General features: G+C 39.4%; 1 protein-coding gene across 1 annotated transcript in view; it reads right to left on the bottom strand.

Annotated features, from left to right (window-relative positions):
* Positions 1–562: 562 nt before the first annotated feature.
* Positions 563–15,604, bottom strand: part of KIAA1958 (KIAA1958 ortholog) — a 57,195-nt gene continuing 42,153 nt past the window's right edge. The window contains exon 3 of the mRNA XM_040089330.1: positions 563–3,344. Within this exon, the coding sequence (XP_039945264.1) occupies positions 2,299–3,344 (1,046 nt within the window). The 3' untranslated portion in view covers positions 563–2,298. The remainder of the gene's footprint in view (positions 3,345–15,604) is intronic.

Genomic DNA, 15,604 nt, shown 5'->3' on the forward strand with positions numbered 1-15,604 from the left:
GCACTTTGAGAGAGGTCCTTGACATGGAATGCTCACACTCCAGCAGCACTGCATGAGTCCTCAGTGGAAAAGTAAAGAAATCCCAGAGCAGCACTGGCCTTCCAAAACTATTTTTCACTGTATCACACTAAAAGCACTGCTGTGAAAAAGTACGGCAGTGCAAACAGCAATCAGATGCCTGGCCTCATCTGGAAACTTGGCAGCTGTCTTTCTGGCTGCACCTGAAATCCCTCTGTGTTTCTGTCTCCTTCACCTACAAGTTAGATATGCCATTGCACTGAAAGTCACAGACACAGTTTGCAGTCACTTCAGCAGAGTCATAATTTGGCCTGAAGTCTCTAAGCCAAGTTACAAAAGGAGAGCTCTACAATATGAACTGCCTGTCAACACCAATCCACTGCCTACCCTGAGAGACAATGGATTGTAAATGGACAACTGTAGAACTGGTGGTTACGCTACCATGGTGTGTCAGACACAGAAAATCCAAACTTTGTACTAGCCTTGCTACATGTGGGGAAAAAAAAGAGAGATCACAGCCAGGTTGTGCCACCTGCATAAAGCCCATAAAGCTTCCTGGGAGGACAGATACATATTATAGTGGAAATCTCTGCCCTTAGACTTTTCAGTGGCACATTTGCTATTTCATCCCCAAAACATACCTTCAGTAAGGCTTAAGTGAGATGCAGACACTCTGCCACCTCCCTCTCACACAGGAATATTTAATGCTAACAACACAGAATAAAAGGTTATAGGTGCTAGGCAGCTTATTTCTATTTCTATTTGCTACCTTTCTTTCACCTCTTCTTTGGAATTAGTGATGATCAAAGTCATTGCACAGTTGCAGATCTAAAGAATTTGAAAGATATGTAGGAATGTGAAGAAATTCAGACAAATGAGCATAAAGAAAGACAACAATTAAAAATTGCAAAACAAGAAAGCCTCCCCAAAAGCTGTTTAGTTCAATACCCAGCAGAAGTCAGCCAAGATTGTCTCTTCCATTGACTTCAGCAGGCACTTGATTACCCCAGCAGACTTGTCTAAAGCCTCACCACAGCCCTAAAACATCCTTGTGGAACTTAAACTAAGTTTAATTACTTCAAAAGTACTATTCCTAATTTTAAGCATCAAGAATTATAATTGTTCACTGAAACAGTGAACTTGTTAGTGTTTTTCTCATACTTGTAGTAGAACAACTACATTATAAAGTAGAACAGCAGAACTTGTTATTTCAAGGCGTTATGGTCCGAATTCTGCCTTCAGATTCACATGCATGTTTTCCATTGTTTGCAATGGAAACGGATGATGCGTAGCTAAGTTAAATTTGCATTCCAGCACTTAAAACTATCCAGCTTTTTACCTTTCTGTAGAAATTCTTTTAAAATTTCTGTAGAAATATCATTACACTCTCTATTGTTTTGTGGATTTCAAATCATGGCTTAAGACATTGTTGATGCCATTCTTCTGTACAGCTGGGATAAGATAGCAAATTTTCTGCACTGTTAGTTTTCCCGGAATACTGAAAGAGTGCTCTATATCAATCAATTTTACACTACATACACACAGTGATAAAATACTAACAACCTATACTTAAAGGTGTAAAATTATGTGTGACAATGGTTTTGCCATTATACTTTTGCATATTGTTGAGAACAACACTTTTTAGCCTAAACACCAGAAACCTTTTGATCCCAGAAGATCAACACATCCATAAGTTAAAAATGGCATTTAGCTGACTTCAGGATTTTTGCAGAGTAAATGAGCCTCAGGAAACATAATAAAAACAGACAAAAAATGCTGTATATGGTTTTGTGAACTTACATTAATATATTTCTTATTTCTCGGTCTTGCTGATCAAGAATAAGCTAGCAGGTAAGAAGCAGCAGCCCCCTCCACTGTGGGAGGTCATGTTAAATACTAAGTTGAAAAAATACTTTAGAACAGAATTGCTATGTAAGCCTCCCTGGGGATTTACACTCATTGATGTGTGCATGTTAAAAATGGTATTTTCAGTCTATCTTGTGTTGCCTAAGAACAATTTTTATCCTTTTAAAATCTGCATTCGTATTATAACCCATAAGTACCTTTCATTTTTGCACTAACACTATAAATACTGTTAGTTATACTAAACTATTTTGACTTATTTGTAAAAGAAAAATATATTATATGTTTATATATTCTTATAAAGTGAATTAACACTGGAGAGAGGGCTGTGATCTACAATCACAGCCGATGTGTATTACTGAGCACAAATTGAACGCTTGAAGCAAAAAGGAAAAGAAAAAAATGTTCAGCGTCCTTTCAAGCCGTGTCAGATGAAGAGTCATAGGATGCTGACACTATGAAGTTGCCAGTATTGGAGTGGCTTGCCATGGACTGGGCAGCCTGCTGGCTCAAGTTATTGCAGATCAGCACCAGCTGGTTGCTCTGAGCTTCTGAGAGAGTGCTGCAGCTCTGGTAGACGCTGAAGTTGGTCTTGCGGCCAGGGATGTTGCCTTTCTCACACATCGTCTTCACCATTTTGGCAAGCTTGTTTTTCCCCAGGGCTTGGCAATTGTACCAGTGAAGTGCAGCCAAGTTGACAACGGGTTTGATGGACAAGTAAAAAGGCGCGTCCTCGTAGCGCATGGCTGGAGGGCGCCGCTGGGCATACTCCTTGTAGTCCTGCACGGGGCAGGTCTGCGGGGAGTGCTGGGTGGCGTACACCCGCGAGTCCGTCCCGCCTCTCTTGCTCTTGGTACTCATGTCCCCGTTGTCTGGCCCCATCCACTCCAGGTACTCCAACCCAGTCTCTGTCACCCGCAGCCGGATGTCTCCCCACTTGAGGGTGGATCCATGGAAGCCCGTGCAATGTCCAAATGCCTTAGTGTTGTTCAGCCACACAAGGTTCAGAAGCCCTTCAGGATTGTACCGGCTCAATAAGCCTCTTTTGCGCAGGATAAGCTCATCAGCAAAGGTGAGCTTCATGGATTTGTGTGGCTTATTTCCTTTGCCTTTACACCTCAGTTCTATCTGCTTTTGCTTTAGAGCTTCCTGGGACCTCTTGAACTCCTTATCCCTTGTAATACTGTATCCATACCTGTGCTCTTTGAGATACCGTTCCAGTCCACACTGATAGTTGGCCAGACTGTTTGGCTCGTATTCAGACCCATCTTTTTGTCTGGCGTCCACAAAGAAGGACGCAAGATAGGCATCAAGCTCTTTGCAGGGGATGACATAGATCTCACGGGTCTCAGAGGGGTACTTGGAAATGAGGAATTCTCGGAAATTGCGGAGAGCTGTCTGTGTGCTGCGAATAGTCTTCTCATTCTGCTCCCTGCTGAGCTCTGCTGCTCTCTCATCCTGGTCTGGAAGAGGAAGAATGGGACAGAACAGAAAGCAGAAGCAGTGAGTTTATGTCATGCACTTATTCCTAAAAGAGATTTCCTTAAAAAGGAAAGAACTTAAAATCAATTTCACAAAGAGCACTGGCAAACATCTTTACATGCCTGTCACGTGACTGAAAAGCCAACTTCAGTTTAACAAATGACATACTATATGATACAAAATTAAGTGAGTTCCTCATTACACTGGTGCACAGTTTTGTGCATGGAGATTTGTGAAAAGCATTGAGATTAAAGGCAATAGGCTTTTTACAACAAAGGCAAGGTGGAAGGATTTTCTCTGGATCCCAATGCTGTGTACAAGGCCCAAGCTCAGGAATAAGCGCACTCAGAGTTGTTTAATTTGTGATACCAGAGGTTGTACTGTTTATATTTTTTCCAAAAAAAAAAAAAAAAAAAAAAAAAGCATCATATTCATGACAATAATATTTATCTTTAATCAGACACATTTTTAAAGAGTGAAATAAGAATAGTCAGAATGTACAGTACAAAATGAGGCATCACATCCTACAGAAACAACAGGTAAAATTACTACAAAACAATGTGCAATTTACAAATGTACAAGAATAAAGAAAATATCATTAATATGTTCACATTAGAAAACATGGAAAAAACTCCATGATTATACAGCCTCTCTGTCATCAAACTGTACCTTGACAGCACAAGTACAGTTATGACCCAGTCTTTTCATTTTGCAGAAAAGTCAAATTCTGGAAACAATTTTATATTGCTTTAAAAGGCTGTCCTCATAGATCCTTGCAATCAATGACATATGAAAGCACAATATTCAGATGCTACCACTATGATAGCTGTTACTGACAGCTGATTTTGTGGCTGATCATAAGACAAGACTAAAAAGGAAAAGCTTTATAAGCAATGTGTGTTTCTAAGGCATGTGCAAACTATCTGTTTGAACAAGAATGCAGCTTAAAGCATATAGGTGGAACTGTCATTCTGAATGTGATAAATCTTAATGGTTTTAGAAGATTAATAGTAAATGCAAAGAAGGAAAAAATCAATTATTTAACTATTTTCTGGAATTATATGTGGAACACTTTTTGTCTCTCCTCCACTTAACAAGCAGAAGAGGGGAAAAAAATCCCAAGTTATTTTCTATTTGGTCTTATTGCAAAACCCATACATTCTGGGATCCTTTTAGCAGGGCCATAGCAACCCTCACCAGGTGTCTCCCACCCAAGACACACACACAAAGTGATATGAGACCAGGGTGAAGCTCCTGTTGCCTCTCTGCCATTCAGGTCAAGCTTATGTCAGGCTGCGTAGCGCACACATGGCTTTGCACCAGTGTTCAGACACTTGCTCCTCTCTTCCCTGCAAGCCTATTAGCAGGGGAGAAGGCAGCAGGAAAAGGAAGGCAGTCTCTCCTTCCCTGTCCCACCTGCAGTGTTCTGTGTGATGCAGAAACACTGGTGCCGAGCTGGGCATCTTCTCTTTCCACCAATCTACAGAGTGCCACTCAAGAAAGTTCATCCCATCACCTCCATATCACATCTGCAGACAGACGCACAGGGAATGCTTTGCCCCAGGACTTTCCAGCAGCACAGAAGCAGGACTGAGCTTATAACCCTCAAGACCAGGTCCTGTGTCTTCAGAGAGAGGTATCCTGCATCCACACCACCCACCCCTTGAGAGTGACTCAAATCCTCTGCAAAGCACAGAGAAATGGGCATCTGCAACTGAGGACTTTGGGGGCTTCTGTAGGCAGGAAAAGATGCTGCCACAAAGGACTGAGGTTTGCTTGAACTGTGTTCCAGGGGAAAAAGAAAGGTTACCAGCCTGATACAGAAACTCGTTTTAATATAAATGTCAGTATCAAAGAGCTCCTAGCAGCCTGCAGTGAAGCCTCATGCTTTAGGCAATGTACATAATAGATCATTTTAGTGTGCAGGCTGGAAACAATGAGACAGCCCTGTTCAAAGCTCCAAAACAAACATTTACTCTGGTATTTTGTTCACTGCACCCACCACCACCTATTATAGAACTATGTAAGTAATCATTGCTTTGACTGACAGCCCACATCCTAAGTTCTATTTCAATATAAACAGCACATATAATGGCTCAGTTTTATAAATGTCATCAATCACTTCTTCTTAGAGGATAGCCTGTCACAACACAGCAGTAACACCCAGTCTGTCATTTACGTTACAGCATCTTTCCTTAATCTGCAAAGGAAATTGCCCTATCTGCAGCTAACAGTTATAAAACCCATCCTGAATTAAAGATTCTCCCAACTTACACAACAGTAGCCCAGAAACTGCATTCTGCAGTGGTGTGTTGTGTGTTACTTCACAAAGCAGGTGGGTTAAAAAAGAATGGGTCAGGTTTTCCTGCAGCCACATCAGGAGAGTTACCTCTACTTTGGCTGTAAATCCAGGTTGAAGTAGTAGTAACGGATTATTCTCTTCCTACAAGACCACTCAAATATTGGTGATGTATCACGTAGCATGGCACAAATGCGGGGGTTTTCCCATGCAACACTTCCCAGACGTCTGCTTTGTCTTACTTTGCTGATCTTGCTGAATAGAGACCAAAGCTCTTTTTAATATCCTGTGGAGCTGGTGGAAACTATTGGAAACACCGGTGGGGATCTACATTAGTCCCTTGACTACAGCAAACATAAACTTGTTTGCTCTTGAACCTCCACTACGCAGTGCATCAATTCTTCAGTGTGCATGGGTTCCAAAACTGGAAAAGCACAGAAAAAAAAGTCACCAAGTACTCCTAGAGAACACCTCTACATCAGAACATCCCCAGGCTGCAAATTGATGTGGGATAGGAGAATGGGGAGGTGTTACATATGCTTTCACCATTTTTGTAGTCTTCTGTATGTCTCTGTTATTAGGCTTGACAAATACTCTCATGTTACAGTCTAATTTGTCTCAGCTGGTTGGTCAGAACCAAATCAACCAAAAATTACTGTCATCATTGATCTATGAAGCCAAGCTATCCTTAGTGTCTTTTCCTTGTCATAATGCAGTCTTTGGAACTAGTAGTGTTATTACCCGTGTTTTACAGACTACAAGCAGAAACATTAAAAAATGAATTGGAGATACATTTCCAGAGGTCCTGCTCCCTCAGCTGCATCACTGCACAAAGGACCTCTTGTGTTTCTTATCATATCTCACATTAGAGTTTCATTTCCAAGAAAACCAGAGTGTGGCAGAAAAAGATAGTAAAATCCACCTTACTGGGGGGTCCAGGGTAAACTCCAAAATATGAGATTGAAAAAGTGATGAGTACTTAAAATGCTCAAATGTGGTGAAAGAGATAAAGTAACCAGGCAGAGATTAAACAGACAACTTAGTGGGAGCAGATGCCCCAGGATAGCCCATGACCATCAGATGATCTCTCCCACAGAGAAACAGCTGTTTTCTGATCTTTTCATAATCTGATTTTAACACAGCCAAGACTTAGTATTATCAATGGAGTTATCAAACTCAGGCTTGTTTCAATTTCAGCTCACACACAAACACACACTTGGACTCCCTGAAAAGGACATAACCTCTGTAATTACATATGGCAGGGGAAAGGCACTTGCTTTCATGAAGACAGATACAGATTTTTTAATGTTCAGAGAGCACTTGTGACATCAGTGGGAGTCACAAACCTGAGTTATTATTGCAAAGAGTCTTAAACTCTGCATATGGTAAGCAGTGAGATCTCATAGATGTACATTAAAAGTAATGTGGGTTTTCTTAGGGGTAATCACATCACCAGCTGAAGACTTCTCTGCCAAATTTTTGTCCTGACTAGCAAAATGCCTCTGCAGCAGGCCCGCTTCCACCAATATGCTTTCATTCAAGTGAAAAAGCCTAACCACACACGAAGCATCACATATCTCTATGCTGGAGCTAAGTGCCCTCTCTCCACTCCCTAAACACCTTGTAGGTTGGCTGTTGCCCCTGTTTTGCAATTACTGAAAAGCAATGATATTCAACCTTTGGGCTGTGGCAATATGCAGCCCATTAAAACCGTGCAAGTAAACCACAGCCTACTCCTACCTTTTTCTCCTGTCCCCTCCTGTTTCAAGAAGGTATCTACAGGCAAACAACACTCTCAAATCTACAGACTCAGTGAGCAGAGGTCATGTTGTTGTGTGAGGGAGTTATGGTCAAGTCACACTGGGGAACAGCTGCATGAGCCTCTGACAAATGTGTCCCCCTGGAAGCCGTGCTATTGCTGCCCTGTCAGAACCAGCTGAGTATCACTGTCATACCACAGCACCCCGGAATATTAGTAATTGTTCTGCATGCCAAAGGTAGAAAGCTGACAGCTGGTTTTCACCATATCACAAGAATAAACCAGTGAAAACCATTCTCATCTCTTGCTGCCAAAAATGAGGCTGAGGGTAAGAGCAGAAGGTGTCCACAGCAGAAGTGGCTCTAAACATTTGCACAAACCGAGATTAAGTAGAAGAAATCGCTTCTGTATTTTTTTCCTTGAATTTCTGGCCTACTCCTCTGATGTTGTTAGTAAATTCTATTTAACAGTTGAAGTTCCCTGTTCCCTGTTTAACATATTATGTTAAACTCCTTTTTTAACATTTAAATTTTTAAACCCTAGTTTAACACTTTCAGAAAAGGCTTTCATTAGCATGTAAAATCTGTAGTATTAGAGAATTAATTAATATCCACTTACAAAAGACACTTTTTTTGGGAAAAAAAACAACAACTTCTATTCAGTTAAACTCCTCCAATGAAATTATCTACAAAATGTTTTATAACTCTAAAATTAAAAAGCTTTAGATTATATCAAAGAAAAAAGGACATAAACTGCAAACAAATGAATAGAGGAATATTTATTCATTGGTATCTCCATGAAGTAAAGTCACAAAAACAGACTTTAGTCACCTGGATATTTTTTGCAAGGTATAGAATGGCCTGATAATGAATGCTCACTCACACACTAGAGCTGATTTCCAGTTTGTGTTCTCTTTCACTACTTTCTCACAACAGCTTCAAAAGATTTGAGATGCAGTTTGGCTGCTGGCAAAGCAAACCACAAAATACAGATCAATATTAATGGGACTTCTGCACAATCCTCAGATGTCAGAAAATTTGTAGCTATGACACGGGATTAAGAAGTTATGCTCTCCTATGACTGACCATGTCACCATTTCTTTGAAGTGGATAATAGTAATTGCAAATGAACAGTGCAAAACAGCAGCACACCAGAAACTCCAATTTTTATAAGGCTGCCTTCTTTCTCCACCTGATACATGTGACATCTGAGCCATTCCAGCACAAAGGTTCTAAAAATGCATTTTCTAAATAAAAAATGTTCCCATTGGTTCACTTCATCTTGTTGTCTGGTTTTGGTTTCATTGTGGTAGTGGAAAAGAAAAGGGCTGCATTCCAGTTTTACCCCGAATTTCTCTTCTTCCACTGAACAATGTCATTGGCATTTTTGTGATATGAGGCCATACAGTTTCCTGTCTCCTTTTGAAGCTGTTCTGAGATGCACTGGCATGAACTGCTGCAATGAAAAATGGGATGTATTTCCTCTGTACCCACAATGGGATATTTACCCAGATTCAACCTCTTTGACAAGAAGAAGTATACCAATTCCAGTTCCCCCAGGCTTGCACAACACTGAGACACTGCACAGCAGGATGGTACAGCTTGGACACAACATGGAGAACAGCAGAAAAGAAAGTATTTTGAGAAACCCATATATCTGGTATTTAGGTAATGTACAGGCAAAATATACTCTGCTGGCAGCTGGAGTGGAATCTGCTATTTTTTCTGGCCCATTCCAGATCAGTCACCTGGACAATAACTAACCCTGCAACCATCTCCAGGTCTTCCTGCCATGCCTCATCCCATTCTTATTTCCATAGCTATTCTTTTTACAAAAGGTATATAAAAACAAATTATTTGGACCCTTATATAATTGACATTCAGGGACTCAACTCTTCACAGAAGGGGAGGATATATAAGTCACACTTAAAGTCTTCTATACTACAAACCCAAAACAATTAGAAAACTTTTTAAAAAATGTGAAACTCCATTCCTTTCAAAATAACTGACTAAATTTCCTTCAACAATGTTCACTTCTAAGATATAACTTCTATTCTTTCAGAGCTCAGGTTAAACAAATCAGGTAGTTTGGTTAAGTTGGAGCTGGCACGTGGGAAAACATTACCTATAATGTGAAGCTAATGTCAGCTGTATGTTGAGCATGCATCTTTGTATTTAGCCATATAATATTCTAATCATTTCCAAAGAGTTAATGGCTAACAGTATCAGAAAACTCCAGGTACTGGTTTCAGTTTAAAGCTAAAGTTTTTGACAATTATTGTAATTGTATTATTACATGATTGATATGAGATATGATATGATATGATATGATATGATATGATATGATATGATATGATATGATATGATATGATATATGATACTTAAATCTTTAACTCTGGAAAACAGATTTTCCCCCCCACCCCAGGACTTCTTAGCAACATAAAGAAAAGTTGCCCTTTCAAAGTATGTTAGTTAATGTTTTGTGGCAGAAGGAATTAAAAGAATGATGGTAATGCTCTATACTACTCTGAGAACTGGAAGTTGGGTGATGCACAGCAGAAGGGATGCTCTCGTTTTCAAAAAGGATCTGGGTCAGCACCAGTCTGGAAAGTGTTTCATACACATCTTCAGCAGAGTATCAGTTTTTCTCCCAAGTAAGTTTCCAGTTCCACAAATTAGAATATTTTAAGTCTGTTCTGGATTGGTGTCCCTATACTTAACTATCTGCTTATGTAGAAATTAACCGGTCTAAGTCAGTATATGTATAGAAGATAGAACTGAATAATAATTATATGTATACAGTGTCTTGATTCAAAAGCTGAAAAGAGGAAAGAAAACAAAAAGAAAAAAACAAAAATGAGGAGAGAAAAATTATCTGAGACACACTTCCTTTATTGAATTAAGTTTATAGTTTGAAAATTATACAATTCTCATGGCAAAAATCCATTTCTTACATAACAAAACCAAGAGTCTATGTTTTTGGAAATTTTTCTCCCTTTCTATGCTCCTACAGAGAAAGACAGATTTATAGATGTGTAAGCAGCTCTCAGAAGCAGTGATTGCTCAGCGAGAAATTAAACTACTGTGCTGGATTGCACAAAATCACAGGTACAAATTTATACAGCACTATGGAATATTTGGCACAATGGAATTTTGTGCCTCTCTGCAGTTGAAAGTCCTGTGGAAGAAGAATGAGAAAGAGGCCCTTAGTCTTCTCTAAGAAGAATTTCAATGTAAAACATGCCACCTCATATCACCAGAGACTTAGCATGTTCTCAGCTACAGTGTACCACTAGTTTTAATGTCATCACATTTAAGAAAAAACTTTAATAAGCATAGCTAAGAAAGCAATGCAAGAGGTCTGGAAGGGATGAGCCAGGGCTATAAAGTTTGCCTGCTTTTGGTTCACTCTAGACAGCAGCTGAGAGGCAGAACTGGGAAATATGGGAGAGAAATAAAGATGAGGGGGAGAGAAGAGAGAGTAAGAACAAAGGATATGCAAAAAAACAACACCAAAGAGAGAGATTAAAACCAGATGACAATCCTTATAATCAGAAATCTAATTTATAACAGTGTTTCAAAACAGTCTAACTGGGGCAGCATGCAGAGAAACAAAGAAAAGGAGAATGTAATAAATATTTTATTACATTAATCATAATAAACTGCACTTTAAGTCTTGGCCAAAGCGTATTCTTAAATCAAGCTGAGAATGTGAGCAGTTTCAGACTTAAGAGCATGAGGCCCACATGACTGTAATTAACATAATAAATCATACCGTGAAACTCTCTACACAGGCTGACAGCACTTGGTTGATATATTGCTTATTAAAGACTGCAGACATTTTTCCTCTGTTTTATTAAAGTGCCATTGCTAGTGAATCAAAAAGTATGCTTTTCAATTCTGTCTGAACTATCTACTAGTTCACCCAGAAGAAGAGAAAATGTGTTGGCAGGTCATGCCACTTACTTCTGGTAATACAGATTACAGCACAATGCACCCCAAAGAACTGCATTTCAGTATTTTTTCTCTCACCATCTTTAACTTAGCAAAGTACTCCAACTACCTTGTTAGAGATCTTGATGTATCATTTCTGAAATTCTCTGTTGGTGATTTTCCCTAGACAGACCAATTTGCTTTTATCTTTCACTGTATATTGTCCAGTACGAGTGAAGCAAGCTATAAAGGGCATAAACTCTATGAAGAGCTCACAGTTTACAAACCTGCATAAGAAAATTCTATGCACACTTCTAACACACATATTTCTTTTGTCTTCACTGGCTCAGAAGGCAGTATTTGAGGAGCAGCTCTTTACACAGTTCTCCAGAGAGAATGATGTCTAACACTTTTAAGTGTTAAAAGTGAAACAGCTTTTAAGGTGGATTTTTAGCCTGCTTTTCTCTTTTGTGCCAAGTTCTCTCCTCCTAATACTCTAGAAAACAGAGACAACTACGAGCTTTATTTACAAACACAACTCTCATCACATTAAAGGAATGGATGTTTAAAATGCAAAGGTCCTACAAGACTGGGGAAGACTCAAAGCTGGGCAGAGACATGAATACATCCCAGCTTTTGGAAGGACAGCCCTCAAGCATTAGATACCATGATAGGCAGCTGCTCAAACAGTGGCTGACCATAGAACACTTTATTCCAGACTAGCCATGGCATGCCCAGGCATTTGCCAAGACAAGGACTCCCAGGAGGTGCAGGACCAGCTGGAAATTTTGCACGGTAAGCAGACAAACCTGCAAGAGAAGCACATTCATCAAGAGGCGGACTGTTGTTCATGGCACAATTAATTTCTTTCTGTCCTTAAATACATGTTTAAACCTAATTTATCATAGTTTGACTGAGTAAACATTTAGTCACATTTTGCAGCTCTAGTTGAGTAAAGTCTCCTTAAGTAAAATGAGGAATTTCACAAGAAGTATACACAACTTACGGACCTCTCTGCTGCTCAGAAGACTGTTATTATTTCTCTTCTGTATTTACACTGTCAAAATTTTCCTGCCAGGATTTTTTTGTCATTTCCATAAAAATAATTTATTCTTCTAAATAGGATATGAACAATCAGTTTCCCTGCTACTGGATGAGTTCATAACAAAACTGACATAAATCAATTAACATAAGGGATTACCTGGTGTATAGTTTAATGGATATAATTGTGGATGTGTTATACATATACATGGCTATTTTAATATGCACCAGCACAATAAACAGTCTGATGTATTTAACAGTTCTATAAGTGAATGGTAAATGGGACAAGTAATTGTAAAACTGTAAGCTTTCTGAGCACTATCCTGAACCAGGGGAGAGAAAACAGAGGCATAAAGCCAATTCTTTATACAGAGAGGAAAAATAAAATGTAAATTTGTTAGCAAAACCCCAAAATGTCTATCAGTATATAGGCATGCACACTATTCTGTAATGCTAGGAATAGTGTTCCTGTCTGTTATTTTGTTTTCTTGAATTTATAGTCACAAGAGAAATGAAGTCTCAAACAAATGGCAATGCTCCATCCACCAAGAGCAAAGGAAAAAAACTCCATAAACTGGCATATCAACATAACTGAAGGACAGAGCCCTTAACAATCAGAAGAGTGCTCCAAGTTGTGGACAAAATGAAATTACTACCATACAAAACCATCAATGCTTCTCTGGCTCATTCATACTGCTATGCCAGTCACTGTGGGAAAGCAGAGATTAGGCACACACCCAGTGAAAAGAGAAATGAGTCTAAACAGAAAATGAAAATAAGCTATTCAAGGATCAGAGATGAACATCCTTATTTTCACAGGTTTGATCTTTGGGTACAGGTTTCCTGATTAAAATATTACAGTAATACAGCATATATACAGTAATACAGCTGTTGCACTGGGGTGGTGTGACCTGTGTTAGAATAGTTTAGAACACCTTTTTTCCTCCTCTGAACAAAACAGAAAACCAGCTTTTTTTCTTTCATTTTTTCTGTCCCAAGTACAAAACAGAAAGCAATTGATTAAATATTATTAATCTGTTGTTGAATGGTTTCAGGTTATGTTTTCATCATGAAGACCTATGAAGTTAATGAAAAGCTACAACAGGACACAGTATCACCGTGATAGTCACCCTCAGTTTAATCAACAGGAACACACGCAGAATTTCTCTTGTGTATGTGCATTTACTGATCAATTGGAGTTAGAGTGATTAACAGGCATATATTAGAAGTAAGATGCAGCCAATGCACTTAATGACCAAGGTATATTTAAGCAAAGTTTTAATAACACAAAGTTTTAATCAAACTCAGCAAGGTCCTCAGTGGCACTTTTTAACAGAAAGCCCTGCCCTCACTCCCACCAGGGGCAGGATTCATTGGGAACCATGACCTGGGAACTGCTGTGTTTAACACAATATTTGTGTGATCAGCATCATCATTCCATTTTTAAAGGGCAGCGTTGCTTGGCTCCAGACAAAAGTAGACATATTCGGGAAATGAAAACAGCTTGCCCAACCGTCCCACAGAGGCCACCAGCCTCATTCAAGCTGTTCAAAACAATCAGTGCTGAAAGCAGCTTTTCTGTGACTATTCTGTGGAATGCTCCAGCAAGAAAGAATCATCAGGGAAAGCAGGCATTCCAGTCTCTCTCCTGAGCCTTTGATTTAACAGCCTGTTTCAACACTTCCTGGAATGGGTATATGCTTCATTTCAGCAGACTTTATCAAAGAAAGATAGATTTCATCATGTTTCAGTGCTTCCAGGATCTGAATGATTTAGCAAGTACTGCTCTGTGCTGTGTCAGCCATGATAAAATACCTAAAATATCATCATGCTTCTGTTTTCTTTTCTGAAAAAATTCAAACAAGGATGTCTGTATTCCAAATTTTTATCTTGCTTAGAGAGATAGAAAATACACTTATATTTTTACTGATCTGTTTCATGCCCAAGCAGATTCTAGGCTCCCCGCAAGCATGGAAAAAAAAAAAAGACAGAAGAAGACTCACTAAGAGGGGTATAATTTAGGTATTGAGAAATGAGTAGTCACAGTGTGCTGGCTTCACAGAATAGTTTATGCAAAAATGCCATGTTCCCATCACTGAGACAGGTGAAAACAGCTCTCCCCAAGGTCTACCACTATTAAAATCTTGTATCTTAAATACATATGTGAAGTAGTCCTTCTGTAGATATAGAATCATTGAACCATAGAACTGTTAATGTTGGAAAAGACCTTTAAAATATCAAGACCAACCACCCACCTAGTACAATCACCATGTTCACCACTAAACCATGTCCTCAAGCACGACATCCACACGGTTTTTGAACAGTCTCAACTTGTTCATGATGACTTCACCACTTCCCTGGGCAGCCTGTTCCAATGCTTTACTACCCTTTTGATGATGATTTTTTTCCTAACATTCAACCTTAACCTCCCTTTGTGCAGCTTGAGGCCACTTCCTCTCATCCTGTCACCTGCCTGGGAGAAGAGACCAACACCTACATGGCTGCCCAGGTTAAATAAGCCCAGTTCCTTCAGCTGTTCAGACTTGTGTTCCAGATACTTTCCCAGATTTGTTGCCCTTCTCTGGACATGTTGCAGCATCTTAATACCTTTCTTGGAGTGAGGAGCACAAAACTGAACACAGGATTTGAAGTGTGGTCTCACCACTAGCCAAAAGAGGGGAATGATGACTTTCTTGGCCCTGTTTAGTGAAGCATCAGACTCACACAAAGCAGACAATCACTCTCAGAAAGTGGCCTGATCTAAACCATTAAGCCTTGTGTTCCCTTTTTCTCCCAGCATCCCATCTGAAGTGCAGAAGTAAAGGGTGTGTCTGAAGCCTTTCCAGGGTCAGCATCTCTCTTGGCTCCTGTGCTGCATCTCCTCTGCAGATCCAAATCTGACCAGTCCTACCTAGTTTCTCTTTTCTTAAAGATTCACAAATCATAAGCTGAAAATAGCTCCAAAATGAAACAATTGTAAAGATCACACAAAGGAACTGATCTCTGACATGTTAAATAATCTATTTCCTAAAATTAAAGTGATGTTCACTACAGATGTGTCCAATTTTGTTTGTTTTTTTCCTTATGTTTTCAGGACAGCTGGAACGAGCAGATGCATTATTTTCTTCTTTCATATACCAGTATCATAAAACAGAGCACTTCACACAAAACAGTTGCCTATTTAAGACACTCTAAAGAAAAGAGAACAGC

Source organism: Hirundo rustica, chromosome Z (genome assembly GCF_015227805.2).
Source record: "Hirundo rustica isolate bHirRus1 chromosome Z, bHirRus1.pri.v3, whole genome shotgun sequence".
NCBI lineage: Eukaryota > Metazoa > Chordata > Aves > Passeriformes > Hirundinidae > Hirundo > Hirundo rustica.